The 20,325-nt window shown below is 59.3% G+C and overlaps 1 protein-coding gene across 2 annotated transcripts; it reads right to left on the bottom strand.

Annotated features, from left to right (window-relative positions):
• Nucleotides 1–374: 374 nt before the first annotated feature.
• On the bottom strand, nt 375–19,909 carry NCLN (nicalin). Of its 2 annotated transcripts, none has more exons than XM_028521657.2 (15): nt 19,289–19,909; nt 13,542–13,732; nt 12,538–12,682; nt 10,904–10,998; nt 9,414–9,494; nt 7,471–7,574; nt 6,587–6,675; nt 6,331–6,470; nt 5,701–5,879; nt 3,809–3,896; nt 3,673–3,711; nt 3,429–3,589; nt 2,426–2,479; nt 2,226–2,304; nt 375–2,065 (listed from the first exon to the last, which is right to left on the bottom strand). In XM_028521657.2, the coding sequence occupies exons 1-15, from the start codon at nt 19,470–19,472 to the stop codon at nt 2,006–2,008; spliced, it is 1,689 nt and encodes a 562-aa protein (XP_028377458.1). In that variant the 5' UTR covers nt 19,473–19,909; the 3' UTR covers nt 375–2,005. The 2 variants fall into 2 exon arrangements, with proteins under 2 accessions (XP_028377458.1, XP_028377457.1); XM_028521656.2 differs by having other exon boundaries at nt 3,429–3,592; nt 19,289–19,907.
• Between the last annotated feature and the right edge of the window lie 416 nt (nt 19,910–20,325).

The raw sequence follows: 20,325 nt of genomic DNA, 5'->3' as shown, positions 1-20,325 counted from the left end.
AGCCTGGTGTGGGGCTGAGAGGTGGGCCTGCCAGTTGGAGGGGCCTCTACACAGCTTGGAGCCCCCCCCAACCCTGTATTGGGTTGAATGGTGCCCTCTCAAATTCATGTCCCCTGAGAACCTCAGAATGAAACCCTATTTGAGAAGTAGGTCTTCACGTGTTGTTAGGTGAGGTGAGCGTGCCCGAAGCAGGGTGGACCCCGCCCCCCACGACCAGTGTCCGCATCAGACACAAACACATACACAGATCCCACATAGAAGATCACACAGACGGAGGAGGCAGACAAGGCCATGCGTCCACAAGCCGAGGACAGACCCTCTCACAGCCCCAGGAATCAGCCCCGACCACACCCCCAGAAAGGACACTCGAGAACGATTGTTCGATATGGCTTTATTTTCTGACCGTCGGACTGCATCCCACAACCGGCCTGAGCTCTGAACAGTCAGCTGCCCTGCAGGAGGACCCCCGTCGGGCAACCCCAGATGGTGCACCCATCGCTGTCACAAGGGGAAGGATGAGCCCCCAGAGGTGGCTGGGCATCCAGCCACCAGTCTCTGGGGAAGTTGGCCCGCCAGACGAGGTTGAACGAGGCAGAACCTGTGGCCCCCGTGCTGGCCTTCCCATGGGCCAGGCTCAGCCAACACCCGGAGCCTGGAAGGCTGCTCATGCTCAGGGAGGGGAGGGCTGGCCGGCCAAGGTGGAGTCAGGGGCAGAGACAAGAGTCCCCAGCGGAGCCCAGGCCCTCCTGCTGGTGGGCTGTGGGGAAGGGGCAGCGGCAGGCCAGGGGAGGGGTGGGAGGGCCAGGCCTCCAGCCCCTTTAGGCTACTTCAGGCCTCCCTGGAGCGCCCAGAGCCCCCTCTCCCCAGCCCTGACCCTCCCTGTAGCACGTAACGCTTGATTGATTATATTGCTCACGAATCGGTACACCTGCACTTCCCTGAGGTCCACCTGGTGCTGAGGCCTCCTCCCCACCACGAGAGCAGCTCCCACCCCATGAGGCACCTGGTTTGTGGAGTGAGGGCTCGGGCACAAGCTCCCACGAAGCCCACGCCTTCCCCTCTGGGTCCCACAGTTGCATCGTCTCCAGCCAGCACTGTCTGGTACACCACCCCCACATGGGTGTTGCTTGCCCAGGACACACCTTCCTTCTAACAGATGAGAAAACAGGCCCCAGGGATGGGCTAAGGAGTGAGTTAGCAGAAGGACCAGTGGGCCTCCAGCCCGGGGCCTCTCCTCCAGGGCCTCCTCCGGGGCTGCCTCTGGCCCTGGGGCCTCCCCAGACACCCGTGTCCCCCTTGACAGCCAGGGCTTGGGAGCCCAGGCTCCAACAGAGAAGCCAGCTCAGGGAGATGCCACTCTCCCCAGGGCACAGTGACAGGGAGCAGAGGCTGGAAGCTCCAGTGAGGGGATGGGTGCAGGGCCAGACAGGGCGGCGCCAGAGTGGGGGCAGCGCCACATCGCTGGGTCTTCGGGGCACCAGTGTGGTTCAGGGGAGGCATGTCCACGTCGCTGGGTCTTCGGGGCACCAGTGTGGTTCAGGGGAGGCATGTCCCTCAGCCCTGGCCCGGGGAGGAGCCACAACCTGGGGACCCAGAGGCTGGTGCCGCCCTCTTCAGACAGGCATGAGGAGAGTGTCCGCGTCACCGGGGGGGCGGAGACAGCTCGGAGGACAGACGCAGGGCCAGTGCTGGCTGTGGCCAGCATCCCGCGCAGGAGCGGCCCCGAGGCTGTGCCGGACAACTTTCCTGCTGCAGCGTAGCTTAGTGCCCTGTGGGCTGCGGGGCCACCTCCCGGGCCACAGGCTCGGCCACGACTTGTTCCCAAGTCCGTGGCTTGGCCCCAGAGTTCCAGTGAATGCTCCTCCAAGGAGTTCGAAGGACAAAAATGAGAAAGAATCCCCCAAATCTTCAAGAGCAACACAGAAAAGCTCTGTAATTCGGGGTCTCGGCAAGCCCCTGCAGACCGAGGGTGGTGAGGATGGCGGCGGGGGGCCGGCGGTGCTTGTCACTGTGTCTTGGCCTTCAGGAGCAGTCTCTGAACTGTTTTGTACAGGAGGTCGAAGTGCTGGGGGCAGCAGGAGGGCACAAGTGGTCACGAGGGAGGCTGGGGACAAACCCCACCAGGGAAGGCCCAGGCACCTGTGCAGTCACCTGCTTCCAGGCAGGATGGGGGCAAGGACACGCTTGGCCAGCCCAACTCTCCCACCCGAGCCCCCCGAGCTCACCTGGACTGCCGTGTAGGCCATGCCGAGGTAGGCGCCAATGCAGACTGCCAGGAGGAGGTCAAAAATGGCTGGTTTGACCCTGGAGAGAGGGGAGTTAGGGGTCAGGGGAGGATATGGGACTCCCTCCCCTGGCTGTCCTGTGGACCAGTCCCCTGGATGGTAACCCAGGGGACATAGGCTCCTGGTCCAAAGCAGCTCACCTGTAAGCATTCATCACCTGCTTCAGCTGGTCGTAGAAGACAAACTCGGGGTCCCTGGGGGAGAGTGCATTCTCAGTGGACTCACCCCAACAGCCGGGCCAAGTCCTGCAGCACACGCCCCCCCTTGACACCAGACCACCTGGAGGTCCCGCCTGCCCGCAGTGTGGCAGGGAGCACCCCATGTGTGCACCTCCTCCAGGCTGCCGCTGTCCATCCTGGGGCAGGGCTACCTTCCGTTCCGAAACCCCTTCCTCTCTATTGCTCTTCTGGGTGTTCAAGTACACTCTGTAACAGCGGAAGACGATGACCACGGCCACTGTGCTGTCTAGAAAGTGCTCCTCCACAGGGCGGGTGGCCGTGGCTTGGGAATCGGAGACCCTGGCTCCACGGCCGTGGACCCACTTCAGCCTCAGCCTCATCTAAGCGCTCTGTCTCCCAAGAGTGCCACAAGCCGGGAGGAAGGCTGAGGCCGGCAAGGGCAACGAACACTCTGGGGGACGTCTCCTGCCCGTGGATACCCCCAGGTGCCCCTGCTACCGCAGACCCTGAGGGGCCTGCTCAGCACAACCGAGGAGCTCGGGAGCCTTGAGCAGAAAAAAGACAATCCAGGGGCTGGCAGTGGGGAGGAGCGCCCTAAGGGCACACCGAGACCGGGCACAAGCCACCTAATGCAGAACGCAACGGGATCTCTGGTCCTTTCAGCCCTGGGGAGGGGGGTAGTGCAGGGCTGCCGGATGCAACGCAGGACGTCAGTCCTCCGTGGACTGAGATAATGAAGAATCGGCCTTCAGCATGCTGTGTGGGACACACTTACACTAAAAAACAATCTGTTGTTTGTCTAGGACTGTTGTTTGTCAAGTTTGACCGGCACCCTGTAGTCTCTTATCTCCTGTTCCGTTTGCTCGCTCGCTTGGGCGCTGGGAGGCGCAGAGACTCCGAAGGAGTGTGCTCACTGGGAGCTGCACCTCTGATGAGCCTGGGGCAGGGGCCGCCCGCGCCTCACCGTTTGTCAGCCTTGATGTGGTGCTGCTTCACCTCCTTCAGGTAGCGGCTCAGGTAGTGCTCCAGTGTGCTGAGGAACGTGCCGTCCTTATCCACCAGCTGGGCGGCCCGGGGCTGGTTGGTGAGCCAGTCCATCACGGAGTCCAGCTGCTCCTGCTGGATCTGCTACGAAGGACATGGCCATGGTCACGGGACCCCTGCGCAGCACTGCCCCAGGGTCCCCACCCGCCCAGCCCGCTGGTTACCATCTGCTCTGCGAAGACGGGCATGTCCAGGGGGGTCCCCTGCAATGAGAGGAAGGGACAGGCCCTCAGCCCAGACCCACGTGGGGCCTGTGGAGGGCCCGAGGCCACAGCGGGGTCTCGCCAGTGGGGGGCTCACCTTCTCTGTCAGGTTGTAGATGACTCGCGTCAGGGCCTCCGCGATGAGCCTCGTGTTGCGGGTCAGGGTTTTCGAGTCAACCCGGGACCTTCAAGGGCAGGTGTGAAACAAATCTATAAATATTTAGAGTCAGCACCACTGACAATCACCAAAAAGCAAACACAATCACACATCAATGACAATGGGAGTAAGAAAAGTCACGGCCTCCTCAGGCAGGGTGGGCACCTCTTCACACCTCAGATTCTGGGGTTTTTTGTTTGTTTGTTTTCAATCCTCATCCGAGAATATGTTTATTCATTTTAGAGAGAAAGAGAAGGGGGGTGGGGAGAGAGAAAAACATCCATCAGTTGCCTCCTGTACGCACCCTGACTGGGGATCGAACCCCCAACCTAGGTTTGTGCCTTGACTGGGGATCGAACCTGCAACCTTTTGGTGTGTAGCATGATGCTCCAATCAACTAAGCCACCCAGTCAGGGCCAGATTCCACTTTAAAACAGGGCACCCTGTCTTCCTCAAAAGGCTGCCCAGCACCCTCGGGGGTGATTTGCAGGTGCAGAGAAGCAGGCAGGGCTCCTTGTGACTGGACCCCCGAAATGCCCGAAATGACTGGACCCCCTTGAAGCCTGTTTCCTCACCTGGACCATGGGATGGGGTGGTCAGGACACTTGCCTCCATGGTTTGTTGAGGGCAAAGTCAACGTTACACCCAGTAGTAGGTAACTATGCCCCCAGATCCACACCCACCTGAACCCGGGAATGTGACCTGATGGGGAGGCAGGACCTCTGCAGATGTGGTGAGTGAGGATGAGGCCACACTAAAGTGGGTGGCCCTACATCCCATGGCTGGTGTCCTTATAAGAGGAAAATTTGCAACAATGGCAGAGATTTGGGTGGTTTGGCCCCAAGCCAAGAGATACCAAGGATTGCTGACAACACAGACCCAAAAAGAGGCACTTTGGAGGTAAAATGTCACTGATCCAAGGTGTGAGATGCTGAGCTCTCACTGGGAGGGGCAAGGAGGGGGTGGCCTGGCTCACTCCTTGGTCTCTGTTTCTCCTTCCCTCCACTTCTCCTTCACTCTCAGCTCTCTCTGCCTTGGAACACCCTTCTCCTGACTCATGTCCCTTGGTTTCAATGCCACCTCCTCCAAGAAGCCCTCCAGCTCCACGACCTGCCAATACTCCCGTTGTGCCTGTTCTCTTTCTCTGGGCCCGTCATCAGGCTGCCTGGGCCCCCCCAGGACTACCTTTTCATTTCCCGCCCCCTCACTGACACTCGTCCAGTAGCTAGGCCACTGCCCACCAGTGGCCAATGACAGGGCAGAGGCAGACACTCCCAGGATTGTGTTTGGCAGCCAACACCACCATGAAACCCTGGCCCCACTGAGGGCTGTCATGCCAGCAGGGGGAACCAAGGGGATGCAAGGCCCTAAAATGACAGCAGCCAGAGACACCCATCGTCCCAGAGGGTGAAGTAAAAAGGGACTGGTTGGGAGGGCTCCCAAGGAGGCACGAGGGTCCACAGAGACAGGGCAAGCTCTCCAGGCCGAAGCACTACTGTGCAAAGGCCTGGGCGCAGAAGCCACAGGGCGAACTGAGGCGCTTAGGGCCTGAAAGGCATGCACCAGGGCCTGGGGTGGGGGCAGGCCATTCGCTGTGTCCTCCCTGTCCCCAGCAGCTGAGTTAGCGCAGGGGGACCGCCCTCCTGTTTCTTCAGCTGCCAGGCCAGTGCCAGCCCCTCCCCCACCATCCACACAGTGGCTTGTTCCCCCCAGGCACCCACATCTACCCACTGCCAGCCCCCCCAACTCTGAAAGAAAGAGCTTTGTTCCTAGGACCCAGATGGCAGAAAGACAGCTTTACGAGAAAGCGGGAAGCCCGGGGCCCCACTCACCGCACGTCCATGATGCTGCTGCGCTGGCCATCCCGGTGGCTCTCCAGGTGGGACAGGGTGAAGGCAGGCAGCCGGCGGATGGCGAAGCGCTCGTGCTCCCACGCCAGGATGTCCTCCGCCAGGTTGATCTTCTTGTGCACCATGGAGAAGCGCACCTCCGGGAACTGGTGAGTGGCCACCTGTGTGGGCAGCACAGTCGGGGAGTCAGTCCACCCACTGCCTCGCCCCAGGGTCCCAGCCACATCCCACCAAGTCTGCAGAGGGACCCCGTGCACTGAGCTCGTTTCACAAATGTTCACACAGGCCCCGAGAGCCAGGAGCGTCCCACGTCCCTCCCTAAAGCTCCTGCAGTTGGAAATGGGGAGGAACTCACTTGCCCCCCGCCCCAGGAATCCAACTGAAGCTCATGCAAGGCCCCAGGGTCTACAAAACACCTGCTCTGATAGCTGGCCGATGGTGAACACTAGCTAATGAGGAACAGTAGGGCAGATAACCCGGCCTGGTCTGAGTCCCCTGTGACACGCTGCCACCCTTCTCAGAACCTCAGGGGGCCTTTCTGTGAAATGGGCACACGCCTGGCCCTGGGTCAAGCTGCTGCCTGGAAGGCTCCTGTGCTCCCGGGGCACCTACCATCTCCAGTTCCCGCAGGAAGGCATGTTGCAGTGTCCCCTCCCTGGGCGGCTTGGACACATGCAGGTGGAGGCTGTTCCCCCGGCCCAGGGTGTCCAGGCAGAGGACGAAAGCCACGTTGTCCTGGAGCAGGCTGGAATCTGTGGGAGCGGGAGCAGCAAGGGCTGACTAGAGGTGGCAGGGGGTGAGGGGTGCGGGAGTGCAGAGGGAGAACCAGGGTCCCTGACCTGTCCTGTACCAGCTGGGGGCCACTAACCTGTGTGGTCCAGGTTGTCTTCTAACCAGCGCTTTGTCCCCTGATAATTAAATTTGCCCCCTCCAGAGGCGAAGAACAGGAGATTATACCTGGTGGGGACAGCGGAGGTGTCAGTTCTGGCAGCTGACCCTTCAGGTCCTCAACAAGGAGGAGGTGGTCTCCCCCGAGTGCAAAACCCCTTAGGGCAGGGCTTCCCTGCTGCCCACTGCCAATATCAGGGCCGGGCCGTCTCTGGGGGGCTGTCCTTGGCGTGTTGAGCAGCACTGCGGACCCCCGCCCACTTGACGCCAGGAGCACCCCCAGCTCTGACAACCACCGATGTCCGGGACATGGACCAGCGTCCCCTCGGGGTGAGAATCACTGCTCCAGGGGCTTCTGTGAGCTCCCAAGGCCAGAGAACTGGGAACATGAATGTCTGCTACTCAGCGACCCTGGCCCCACGTGCAGCGTGAGGTGACCACAGCTCCAGGGGACTGACAATCTCACTGAGCCCCTTCCTGCCCCAGGGCAGGACAGTGCGGGTGAACAGACAGAACCCCCTGGCCCAGTGTCCACAGTGCTGGGATGAGGAACCCAGTTTAAGTGGCTGTTTTTTATCGAGTGCTTCTATCACTTGCAGCTGAAGGCATCCACGACGCTCCCCGGGACTAACAGTAGCTGGGCCTCCTGGGCGGGACTCCGAGCAGTGCCTGGGGGAGGCCTGGCCCATGGCGGCCCTCCAGTGAGTGCGCGCGCGCGCACACACACACACACACACACACACACACACAATGTTCCTGGGGCCGGAACTGCACAGGGGCCCTGGGGCTCAAATGCACCCGCTATGGCCCCACCAGCTCGGGGCCTCGGCTGGCCCCCAGTCCGCCCACCTGGCCGTCACTTACGCCGCATGGGTGCGCTTGTAGGTGTACAGCCTAGAGAAGAGGCGTGCGAGCTCCAGCAGCACGGAGATGCCACTCCCGTTGGAGTCTGCGCCATGCGACAGCCACTGTGGGCGGGCAAGACAAGGCTGGCAGTCACCCCCAACAGTAACGCACAGCACCTCGTCACCCCCCCCCCCCACAGCACTTGCGACCCACTCTGTCCCTGATCTTGCCCCTCGTCCACGTTCAGAGCACAGCTGGGAGAGCTGCCAGCACCCTGGTGTTCACAGGGAGGAGCCCTGGACACTCGAGACCCTTCTGAGTCCCTTGCTCACAGCACCTGTCTGTGCCTGGCAGGTGGCTGTGCCACCAGGGCAGCCTCTGTCAGCCTCAGCACGTGCACCTGGGCCCTCGCACCCATCACTGTGGGGGCAGTCAGCGGCACCGGCTCCCTCCAACCAGGCCACCAGCCTCCTGGGCCTTGAGAGCCTCCCCCCACCCCCATCAGCTGGATTCTGTGATCGAAAGCAGTACTTCAAAGAGGCCATGACTGGTTCTTGGGGGTGAAAATCTTGGGATGCCATAATGGCTTGGGAACCTCCCAAGGTCACGGTTCATAAACCGACATATGTCGTATCAACATAATTCAATTCATGATGTTCGGCGAGAGAAGCCAGACACCAAAGGCCACATACTGTGTGATTCCATTTACGTGAGATGCCCAGACTGCTAATGGGGATGCAGCTTCTTTTAGGGATGATGGAACATTCTGGAATTAGATATTGGTGATGGGTATACAATCCTGTGACTATACTAAAAACCACTGAATTGTATGCTTTAAAAGGGTGAATTTTACATTACAGAACCTATATTTCAAAAAATTTTAAATTTCACAGACGGTGAAAAATTAGGACAAAAATGTCTAAAAAAGGAATAGTGAACAAGTTGAGAAGCATTCTCAGCTGACTGTTCAGGGTCTGACACTGGGCCCCACTGGTCCAGGTGTTCTCAAGGTTGGCCTTGGCCTTCCAGGTAGCGTGGCCTCTGGAACAGCTGTCACTGGCCCGGGCACAGTCAGGAGCTCGCACCAGGCTGCAGGTCCACCTGCCGTCAGCACCCTGCTTGGTTCACTGACTATTCTTTCAAAGCCAGACTTTCTTGACGAAGGAGGTGGAGTCACACCTGGCATGCACCCAGATCTCACTGTGTTGGGGAACCTGAGAGCAGGGCCCGAGTCAGAGGCCTGCAGCCTGGGGGTGGGGCTGAGCGCGCCACTGATGCCTGTGAGTGACATCCCGGAACTGAACCCGGGGGCTCCCTGCCTGTGCAAACACGCGGTGCATCACGTGCGTGTTCTCCTTCTGGAGCCCGGGATCTGGCACGCGCCAGGCAGAGCGCCCCGCATGACTGGCCCCCAGTGAAAACCCTGGGCACTGGGTCTCCAATGAGACCCCTGGGGACCACTCCTCACACGCATTGTCACACCTTGTTTTGCGGGAGTAAGTGCGTCCTGTGGACTCCACCTGGAGAGGCACCATGAGACACCTGATCCCCACCTCGACGGCTGCCTGCACTCTCCCCTTGGCTCCCTTTGCTCTGCCCTGCCCCTACACAAAGCAGAGCCATGAGGACGAGCACCTGCTGAGTCCAGGGTCCTCCCAGCAAATTACCTTGAAGAGCCACATAGACACCCTGGGCTCTATTCCTGGCCTGATCACCTATCTGCAGTGGGATCCTGGCCACAAGACCCGCCCTGGCTTAGCCTCTGTCTCAGCTCCACGACGCCACCCACTCTGTGGGGTCCTCACAGGGAGCTGATGTAATGCCTCAAGGGCCTCCAAGTCGGTGCCGCTGCTCTGACTGCTGCTGCTGCCCACAGACAGCCGCCTCTGCCCCCGAGCCCGGCTAGAGCAGTGTGGGAGAACAGGTCCCCCTCCCCTCCTCCGAGGCAAGTGTATACATACAGGGGCCACTCCGAAGGCATCATAGTGCGCCACAATGACGATGGTGGGCAGGTCCTCTCCGCCCAGGCCCGTCAGCCGCCCCTGTGGAAAGACAGTCTGTGCAGCACCAGCCGGCAGAGGCCCTGATCACCACAACGGTCCCGGCTCCCCCACCCAGTGGGAGTGGGGCGGGGGCAGTATTTTTAGCTTTGCTGGCTCCATGGGATGTCATGACTAGTCAGTCGTGGGTGATATGTGAACAAGTGGACATGGCTAGGTGCCAATAAAACTTTATTTATAGAAACAGGCTCAGGGCCAAACTTGGCCAAGGACTGCAGTTTGCTGACCATGGCTCTAGCGACAAGAATCTGCTCACTCCTCTTGCACCATGCTTCTCCCCCTGGAAACCAAGGCCACCCTTCAGAGGCTGAGCTACATGCCCCTGTTTTGGGGGGCAGAGCTCTGCTGATGAGGAAAAACAATGCAGTTGTGAATGGAGCCCCTAGAGCCCCAGCAAGTCAGGGTCCCAACATGAGCTGGGGACAGCTAGGGGAGTCCAAGCACCCCGACATCCTCCCTGACCCTGCTTCCCAGGTGAGCAACAGGGACGGCAGAGGGCACATGGCAGCACGACACTCACAGAGCCAAAGGCCACGGCAGCCAGGCTGGCAGCTTGGGAGAGAGCCCCACACGGTGAGAGGGGCCCACCAGACCCTCAGTGGCCCACCCTGGGACCCCCAGGGAACCGGACCCACTGCAGCTGAACTCGGCCTCTGGGGTCTGACAACTAGGCCTCCTGCCAGCACACGTTCCCTCCGCCCGAACCACCGCATCTCACACGGTTCCAAAACACGCACCCGTCTGATTCTGTGTCGGTTGCTCAGAGGCTGCAGCAGCTCCCCATCGGCCTGAATAGGCCTCTCTGGCAGCTGCCGGCTGCCGCTGTGTCTTCTCCTCCCTCCCCGGTCTCGGTGGGGCAGCCGGCTCCACCCAGGACCCCGCCCTGCCCTCACCACCGCTTCGCTCGGCCCCAGGCCTCTCAGCCTACACGTCCCCGAGTGCCTCTCAGAAAATTCAGGAGAAATTCTAGGGAGGGATGGCATCTTGCTCACCACTGCCCCCTGCATACAGTAGGAGCTCAAAAATTACTCACAGAAAGGCACGGGATTCTCGACTGACTGTGAGTGCTAAGCAGCCCTGAGGGAAACTCACTTAGTTCTGAAGGGAGAGCCATGGCTGACAATGTGGCTGCACCCCAACTTTTACCAGAGTCTGCGCACTGACATGGGGGACAGTGCTGAGCAGCCTCGCACCATCTGGTGTAAACCCCTGGAGCCCTGGGCCCACAGAAGCCCTGTCAGTGCTAAAGGCAGTCCGGTCCCAGCAGAGGGCTGAGGGGACCAGCACGCTCAGCTCCAAGTGCTCGCTGGTGGCCTACTGGGCACTGGGCACCGGCGCGGACTCTGAGGACGGGACAGCGGTCTCGGCACAGCAACAGAGCAGGCACTCACCTCCACACTGGTGATGAGCCAGTCACTCACGGCCTTGCTCTGGACCCCGCTGGTGACCATCTGGAAGCCGTTGGCAGTGGCAGTGTGGAGCAGCACTGGGGACAGGAGCAGGGAAGGGTCAGCCCAAGGGTTCCCCAACACCCTGGACCCTAGGTTTTCAGCCTATGCAAAGCGGTGTGCAGAACTGACCTCACAAACTAGAACACAAAGCGATGACTGGACACGGGAAAGAGGCTGGGCGGCCAGGACAAGAGCTGGGGAAAGTCTCCCTGAGCCCAGGCAGGTGGGGAGCACCCTCACTCTGCAGGGCCCTAAGGCCTCCATTCCAAATTTAGAGGCACGTGCACCCCCTGACCCAGCCTCCCAAGGACTGACTCAGCCTCCACACAGCGGTCAGAGGTGACGGGGAAACAGGAGTCTCCCACCGGGCGGCGCACGACCCCCCAGTCCCGTGCCGAAGGCTCACACAGCCTGAGCTCCCAAAGGGTCGTGACCCGCTCACTCCTGACTAGAAACACCTGCCTCTGCATTTCGGGCCAGGGGCTGCAATCAGCCCTGCGTTCCCACCTCGGACCTGCTGCCACTCACGTCCTCACACACACACTGTACGGGCACGTAAGACGTCACCCTGGAGGACCCTCAGGCGCTGGGGTAGGTTCTCAACTTCTTCTAAGTCTTAATGAATTTCTAAAACAGACAGTTGTGATCAACATTGATGATTTTTATCTGCCATTTCTTCCACCTACCAATGTAAAATAAACATTTTTCCATGCTGCTACCACTTTGCCCGATGTCAGTTTTAATGACTATGTAATACCCTACTAAGCAGAAGATTCCTCCTCTATTCTGTTTTAACTGAAAATGTAGGTCTTTCCAAAACTTCATGCTCCCGCCGCCACAACACAGATGGCTGCCGCCAAGACTCTGATCTAGACCAGGGGCTGACGAACTTCCCCTGTAAAGGGCCAGAGAGGCAGATTCTTCGGCTCTGCTCTGCCATAGCCACTCAGCTGGGAACGAATGGACGTAGCTGAGTGACAATAAAACTTTATTTGCACAGGCAGGCAGCTGAGGGCCCTAGTTTGCCAACCCCCGATCTAGCGGCTCACGCAGCCAGCCACCTGCTCAGGAAGAACGAAACTCTGCCCAAAGCTTAAACACACAGCGCCAACCACTTCCCCACAGAGCTGGCTGGGTCTCCCCACGTGGACCAGCCCGCCTGTCCGTCCACTCCTATCAGTTCTGAGTGACTGTTCCTGTAACACCTGCCACTTCAACAGGTGGAAACAGAGCAGTGGGTGGCTCCTACCGGCTACAATTCTTTGAGCAACTGTGCTGTCCCTCTCCCCACAGCAACCCACCCCTGCTCCCAGCTCCGCATGGCACCCCCAGTCCCTGGAAAGAGGAAATGGGTTTTCTCCTCCCCCGAGAAGGCTGCTGACCGACCCTGACACGTTCTGCAGGCAGGACCGACAGCAGACCGAGACTGTGACACACAGGTCTGGGCAGGGCCTGGCAACCTGCGCTGTAATACGGGTAACGTGTTAAGGTCTCAGAAGTGGCACGGGGTGACCTGGCCCTCGACAGGGAGGACTCCCCACGAACCCACTCCAGTCCTGCGGCCTCTGGCCCACCTTCGGCAGCAGAGGCAGAGCCCTGGGAGGCGGAGGCAGCCTGAGTCTGCTCATAGATGGAGAGCAGGGCCTCGTCTTCCACAGCGAAGTACACGGGAACGATGGTCTCCATGGCCAGCATCTCGGGCTCAATCTCCATGAATTGCTGTAGAAGAGACACACGTTTAGGTGACTTATAGCCAACGGCTGTCCCTGGAGGGCAGGTAGGCCTGCGCCTGAAAGACTGCCTCCTCTGAGGCAGCTAATGAAGCAAGGACTGCGCAGAAGAGGAAGGGGCCGGAGGGGGACCGGGGAGTGCGGCGAAGGAAGAGGGACGGGTGCGGTGTGGCGATGCCCAGGGGCCGCAGCAGGGAGGGAGTAGGCTGGGAGCACAGGCACTGAGGCCAGCCAGGCTGGGTCAGCTTTGGCGTCACCGTGGGCCACCTGCCCTTACTGGCCATCACGTCCTCAGCTCTAAGTGGGCAACGGGTGCTGACTTCCCAAGCTGATGTCCAAGACCCGTATGGACACTGGGCACGAATTGCCTGCCCGGCGCAGAGCTGGCTTCCAGAAAGTGTGGGCTCCCCCACCCAACCCCCACACCGCTTTCTCATCTGCAAAAACTTCTTTGACACAGAGTTTGGGGGCAATCCCATCAGACCCTGTTCCTTCAAAGCAGATCTCTGCCCCTGGGCACTGCTGACATCGGGGCCAGGTCACTCTGTGGGACCTGTCCCAGAGACTGTAGGGTGCTGAGCAGCATACCTGGCCCCACCCACTTGATGCCAATAGCACCTCCAGTTGTGACAACGACAGATGTCCCCAGACATCACCCAGTGTCCCCTGCAAAAGTCACTCCAGAGAGACCAGTGATGAAGGGGAACAGGCGCCGTCCGCTTCCGGAAGGGCAAGGGCTCAGGGAGGTAAAATGACTCGCCACACAGCCGACTCCAAACCCAGGCAGTCCTTTCTCCACAGAATGTTCTGGACCCTGGCCTGGGCAGAAGGTGGGGGCAGGGGCTCACCCGGATGACGTCCTGGGGCACGGCGGCCATGGCCCTCGGCAGGATGATGACCACGGCACCGGCCGACTGCCGCAGGGCCTTCTGGTACTGCTCGTAGGAGAAGTCCAGCAGCCGCATGAGCACGCAGCGGCGGCTCAGCACGTCCGCGTCGATGGTGCGCGCCTCCGTGTTAAGCACTGCGTTCCGTGTGCCTGTGGGAGGGACGGAGAAGGGGAACCACTCCCTCAGCAGGATCCCAGACCTCTGCCTAGAGACCGCTGACTCGGGAGCCCCCAGAGTCCCACCAGCTTTCTGCCCACACGCCCAACTTGAGTCTGCCACAGCCAGCATCCCACTGCCCAGGAACACAGTGCCCACTTGAACCCTGGAGAGCTGCAGCACCTTTTGAGACCCGAGTGAAGACTGAGACCCTTTTCCTGAGCAAATCCACAGGCCTGCTGTTCTAAAGCTCCAACAACCTTGGGGCAAACCCAAACTCCAGGCCCGGCCCTGTCCTGCTCTCTCTGGCCCCTCCTGCCAGGTGCCCCATCCCCTCTAACGTCACCTTGGTTGTTTCCCTGGGGCCTCGGCACCAACTAGGAAGCTTATTACTATCTAACCCTCTAATAAGCCTGGGGTTCTAAGGGTAGAGACCTTGGTTACCGCAGTGTGAAACTAGCACTGACAGCCACCCCTGGCCCACGGGTTCTTGATGACTCCAGCCAGGAGAACATATAAGCAAACACTAAGTCCCCCAGTGACCCTGAGAAGGCTCCAGACAGGCCAGGGTCAAGTCATTCTCTGTAGGGGGCTGTCCTGGGCACCGTCAGGGGCTGAGCAGCATCCCTGGCCCCCACCCACCTGATGCCAAGAGCACCTCCAGGAATGACAAACACAGATGTCCCTAAACAATAACCACCTAGGTCTCTAGACAGGGGCAAGGGTCTCCTGGGGGCAGTCACCCCATGTAGAAACTTCTCCCTGCTCTACGCCCAAGTGCCACCTTCCGCCTCTCTTTCAAGAGCTCAAGAAAGATAAAGACTTGGAGCGGGAGGGAAAGCCTGAGGCTCAGAACGGGCATGGACCTGGCCACTCACAAGCCTCCCCCAGGCAAATGAATCCCCCCACTCCCACCCAACCAAAAGTAGCAGGGTCAGAACCAGAATGTCGCAGAGAGCTTTTCTAAGGCCAGCAGGGGTCCCCTGGGCACACAACAGATGCACACTGCTGCCCTGAGAGAGTGATGCTGGAGAAAGGTGTCCCAAGAAGCCCTACTGAGGTTAAGTCCTGGAGCATGGAGGCCAGTGCAGCAGCACCGGGAAGCGAGGAGTCCAGAACACTCCACACACTGCAGGCTGGCCCAGGCTGCAGCAAGCAAGCAACCCCCAGCCATATGGGGAATACATGGGGTCCACAGGGCCTCCAGTTTGAGACCCGGGCGGTGAGCACAGAGAAGGATACGTGGAAGCGTTTGGGCTTCCCCGGGGGAGCCAGCCTCGAGCCGTCGTGGAGGTGGAAGCGCAGGGAAGGCGCCATCCGTGTACTAACAGATGCAGACCTGTGCTGGGCTATGCTAAGCTTCAGGCTCAGGGCCAGGAGCCTAGATCCCTGCCTCTGCTTTCCAGGAATGAGCTCTTGGGAGAGTGAGCAGACGGAAGAAAAGCTGCTTCCAGCAGAGTGCCCTAAGTGGACAGTGGGGAGAGGAGGCTGGAAGGACACAGCAGGAGCAGCGTCCCAGGTGGGAATAGGGGAGGCCATCTCTGGAGCAGGCGGCTTGCAGCCAAGGAGAGAAGGGGGGCCATATGCCCTGGGCCAGGCGGCACCCTGACTCCACCCCCAATCCCCAGGGACCTTTCCTCTGCTTTAGGCAGCAAGAGGGCAACAAAGACCTTCAGGACGCCCTTGAAGGTCTTGAAACACCTGAAGGCCCCACCTCCAGCCCCAGTTGTTTCAGGCCTCTGCCTCCCAGGGGCCCACAGCCTCTGACGCCACCTCAGTGGGGAAACTGTGGAGGGCAGCCTGTGGAGCCAATTGTGCGCGTCTTCCCCCTGGGCCTGGAGCTCCCGCAGGGCAGGAGTCGGGACCCCGATCTCCAGAGGGAGGAAACGAGGCCAGAGAAGGAGGGGGAGGAGAGCAAAGCCAGGCACTGTGCCCCAGGCTCTGAGCGCCCCAAGAGCAGAGACTGTCTTTGCTGATGTGACCCCCTCACCCTGGCTCTACACCAGCAGAGATTCGGGCTTGGTGGGAGGCCCTGGACACCTAGACAGAAGTCGCAGGTTCCCACAGCAGGACCAGACCTGAGTGGAGCCCACAATCTTTTCTATTGGGGGCCAAAGGATCAATCCTCTGGCCTGACTGGGCCACACCCGTTCTGTCCCGGCTACTTAGCACATCAACTAGTGGGCGTGGCTGTGTGCCAACAAAACTTTACTTACAGCAATGGCACAAGGGCAATCCCAGGTGAAGAAGCCCTGGCAAGTGTGAGTGCCAACACCCCTACCTCCTCAGGCCTCGTGGAGCCTATGGTATCGAGATTGAGATGGGCACAAGTGGGCTGCTACCCGCAGCACACGAGCACCCAGCAAGCACTGCTGAAGCAGCAGCCACCTCAGGAAGGCCAGAGTCCACCTGGTAGTATGGGGAAGCCACATCTGCGGCCCTGTACCTAGTATATTACTCTCAACACAATTCACAGCACAGCACAAAGAGCACACACCTTTCCTTCCTGGGCAGCTGCCCAGCCCAGTTTCTCAACAGGAGTGAACAGGAAGTTGGGAAACGAGAGACCCGGAGCCAGAATTGCACCAGAGGTGGGGAGCCTGGGGCGTGCACTGTAGAGGAGGGTGTCAAAGACACCGTGGAGACTGCAATCAGCAGTGACCTAGCAGACCAGCTCTCAAAGGCACCACGGGCAGGGAGGGACCTGGGGCTTCTTCCGGCCACACTGGGTCTTTCCGCTGCTGGAGAACAAGCAGCAGTGCCTCAGACTCCTGAGGGGCCTTCCCTCCAACAACCAACTCCCCCTCCACAGCACTAACTATCCCACCAGCTTCTCCCCAAGCAGCAATGGTCCGCCCCACATCTATGCAGGGGACATCACCAGGGGTGACCCGTGTGGACATGCAAGCCTCACTCGTGGGGCCTCATCAAAGTTTCTCAAGCCAGGCCTCTGTTTCCCTGCTTTGCAGACAAGAAGCACTTGGATGAGATGGGTGGGCGCCCCACCATGCCCTCTCTGATCACCCCCGGGACCCACAGACTTTATAAATGCCCCGTGTAGGGCAGGCAGCGTTTAAGTGTCTAACTAGGAGCAACAGATGGGGGGCCAGGAAGGAGGGAGTGTGGGGGGAGACACCAAGTCAGAAAAAAGAATGGGAAGGAACCCCAGGATCAGGAGCAAAGGATTCAGAGAAGAGAGGGGAGAAGGGAAAGAAAGCTCAGGGAAAGGAGAGAAGAGGTCAGGGAGAGAGGGTCCCCAGGACCTGCAACAGGGGGAGACGGAGAATGTGGCTCTGCATTCAGAAAGATGGTGACCTGGCACCTGCTTCCTCCTCAAATTCAGCCAGTGTTTCCTGAGCAGGTTTGGAGACGAGAGAGGAGGCCTCATCAGGTGCAAGCAGGACAGTGTCGAGAGGTCCGGAGGAGGCCAGGGTCAGCCAGGCTGCAGATGACAGCTGCCAAAGGTGCCAGAGAGAGAAGCTGGGTGTGCTGGGAGGAGCAAGACAAGAGTCCCTTAGCAAGGCTCCTGAGTGTGAGCCATTTGAGATGGGACTGAATGACAGGGGTGAATGAAGGAGCTGAGGCTCAGGATCTGGAAAAAGTGGTTATACTGAGCTTTAGGATCTGGGCCTTTTGGACTATGGATTCCTTTGGGAAACCAAGAAAAAGTCTAGACCAGGACGGCAGCTACCAGCTACACATGACTATTTGACTTCACAACAATTAAATAACACAAAAAATTCCCTTCATCTGTGCATGAACCACATCTCAAGTGCCCAGTGTCCAGCTGTGGCTGGTGGCTTCCGTATCAGTGGAAATACAAAACCCAGTGACAGTCGCAGCAAGTTCCACTGCACAACACGGACCCTTCCCCCAGGAGAACGTCGACCAGCAGGAACGTGCCCACAACACTGAGGGCTCCTGGCCCCCCACCTCCGCCCCTCCAGAGCTTTTCATTCAGAACCATCACTGTAATCCCAAGGTTCTCTCCTAGCACTGGGGCCAGATCACTGGGGCTGGAGCCTTCTCTGGGAGATGCTGTCCTGGGCACTGCGAGGTGATGAGCAACATCCCTGCCCCACCCCTGCACTAGAAGCCAGGAGCACCTCCAATGTGACAATCATAAAGTCATCACCCAGTGACCCGTGGGTTGACAAACACTGCTCTGAACAGAAACAACATAACTTTGTGGAGACGCAGGACCTCAGGGGACGTCTGAACTTGTCTCCAGAGACTAAGGCTCTTCAAAGGCCTGGCAGTGGCTTGGGAATCGGGGGTTTCAGGTTGGGCATGAGATGGTCTAACAGGAGAGGAGAGACCAAGAGAACTGAGGCAGACCCTTCGGGGATGAAGGGGCCTGGAGAACTGGAGACAGGGGCTCCTTTATGAGGAAATCAGGCTTTGACTTGAGGGGAACCTAAGCAGCAGGCTGGAAGAGAAACCTAGAGGCCAGAAGATTCTGGAACAACAGATCCAAGGGAATTTAAAATGACTTGGGCACTGGAGTCAGACCATCACAGGAAGATGAAGAGGCGGGAGTGGGGAGCAAGAAGTTGTGCAGGGGCCAAGTCCTGGGGTCAGATACAATACAGAAATCCTGGGGAGAGGGAGTAAGTGGGGTTCCAGGAAGCTGGGGATAAGGAAGGGAAGCTGAGGGTAGCACACACCAAAGGAGAGAACAAGACAGGGGTCCATTAAGTCCTCAGGAACCTAAAGGCTCAGGGACTAAATGAGGGGAAGTGGTGGGGGGAGTCTGGCTAAGGAATTCGGAGATTTCTGGCTCCTGAGCTGGGACGGAGGAGAGTCGAGAGCCTGGAGAGAGATGGGTCCTGACATGGGGCCAGGGCTTGGTTAGCAATGTGTGCTCTGGAGCCCTGAGGGGAACAGAACGTGGACAGGGCAGGAAGAGCACCACAGTACCCAGGGGCTTTGGAGAGCGGGAGCTGGTTGGAGCACCTCGTTGGGCAGCTCACCTGGCAGACCCTGGGCAGGGAGGCTCACTTCCAAATCAACCAGAACAGAGATTGAAGCTCTGGGTGTAGACTATGACCCAGTGAGGACGGGCACCAGGGTGGTGTCCCAAGGCTGGGGGAGGACTGGGCAACGGGACTCTGACCCGGCTGTAAACTGGAGAGGGAACCCAGGGGTCCGGGGCAGGGGGAGCTTGGCCTGAGAGTCGGAGCTGTGGGTTCTGGGACATGAAGCCCTTGTCTGGGACGGGAAAATGTGGGAGCCAGTGAGGCGGGAAGGGGGGTAATTCCTGGGGGCACTGTATGGAGAGTTGGGAGCCTAGCGAAGGTTCAGGAATCCAGGCTCTGACTTGACCGGGCCTGGGTGAGGGTCTGGCCGCTGCAGTCCGGCTGGACAGGCTAGAGTGGCGGGCTCTCGGGAAAGAGCGGCAAAGACCCCGCTGAGGGAAGGGAGCATTTCGCCTAGGGGAGGCTGGGCCCGGGGAAGGCCGGCTGGGCTAGGGACCGAGGAGTGGGGTGGGAGGCTGAGGGACGCGGGGGCCCAGAAGAGGCCCAAAAGGGGGGCCGGGATACACTCACCGTAGGGCTGCCCCTGCAGGTCGTACTGCTGCATGCGGTAGACCGTGAACTCGTGCGCCGCATCGGCAGCGGGCAGCGGCGGCGCCACCAGCAGCAACACCGCAGGCAGGAAGACGATGAAGCCGAGTGGCAGGCACGACGCTTTCAGCATGTTCTCCAGCACCTCGCCCGCTTCCTCCAGCATCCTGGCCGGCGGGGGAGCCGCACGGGGCGGCGGCAGGAATGGGACCGGGATGGGACGGGAACACGGACAGCGACAGCAGCGACTCTTGCGGACTCACCTCGGCATGGGTAGCCACTGGGGTCCTGCGGCCACCGCGCCGGGCAGCCCTGGGGTCCTACAGGCATTGCTGCAGATCGCCCCGCTTGCCGCACTGCCTCCTGGGAAGTGTAGTTCTCACTGCGTGGGTGCCACCCAGTTGCCCACTCAATTACTCCCCAGTGTAAGCTGTAGTCGGCTGTTCGGCTAAAACTGCTAAAGTTTCACATAAACTCCACGTCAAAAAATAGACTCAAAATAGAACTACTTCAGTGGAGCTTACTTAAACCCTGTCTTTGTTGAGGGAAGAGGGGGAGGCGACTGCGGATGTAGAACTTGACCTTGCAACCGGGAAAATTGTTGGGGACAGAGGGAGAGGCCTGTTTGGTGCGCTGGGTCTCCTGGGAATTGTAGTCCCATTGAGCGACCACAGGGGATCATGGGAGCTGTAGTCTTCGTGACAGAACTCCGAAAAAAATCACTTAAAACTTTCAAGGACTATAAATGTTGAATTCCGAGAGAGCAAAGACTTAGGTCTGTTTTGTGCATTGATATATCCCCGCAACCTAACACAAGGCCTGGCACACAGTGGGTGGGCTATAAAATCTTAGGATGAATGAATGTTCAAATCATTATAGAAGGTTCCTGGAAGGTTGACACAATAGATCATGGGACTTGTAGTCTGGGGACTCTTCGTGCAGGGATTGGTGACATACTTATGCTTATTCATTTTGGGGTAATATTCATAATGAAAAATTATTTTTTATTCATCAGAAAT

Source organism: Phyllostomus discolor, chromosome 8, assembly GCF_004126475.2.
Source record: "Phyllostomus discolor isolate MPI-MPIP mPhyDis1 chromosome 8, mPhyDis1.pri.v3, whole genome shotgun sequence".
NCBI lineage: Eukaryota > Metazoa > Chordata > Mammalia > Chiroptera > Phyllostomidae > Phyllostomus > Phyllostomus discolor.
This window is presented reverse-complemented; position numbering and strand designations above follow the sequence as displayed.

Excerpts from the sequence above, each read along its gene's own strand:
- NCLN (XM_028521656.2), bottom strand. The coding sequence starts at position 19,472 with ATGCTGGAGGAAGCGGGCGAGGTGCTGGAGAACATGCTGAAAGCGTCG. Across the intron at positions 10,999-12,537 it reads CTCTGCCTCTGCTGCCGAAG|TGCTGCTCCACACTGCCACT; the intron begins GTGGGCCAGAGG and ends TCCTGTCCCCAG. Across the intron at positions 2,066-2,225 it reads TGGCCTACACGGCAGTCCAG|CACTTCGACCTCCTGTACAA; the intron begins GTGAGCTCGGGG and ends TGCTGCCCCCAG.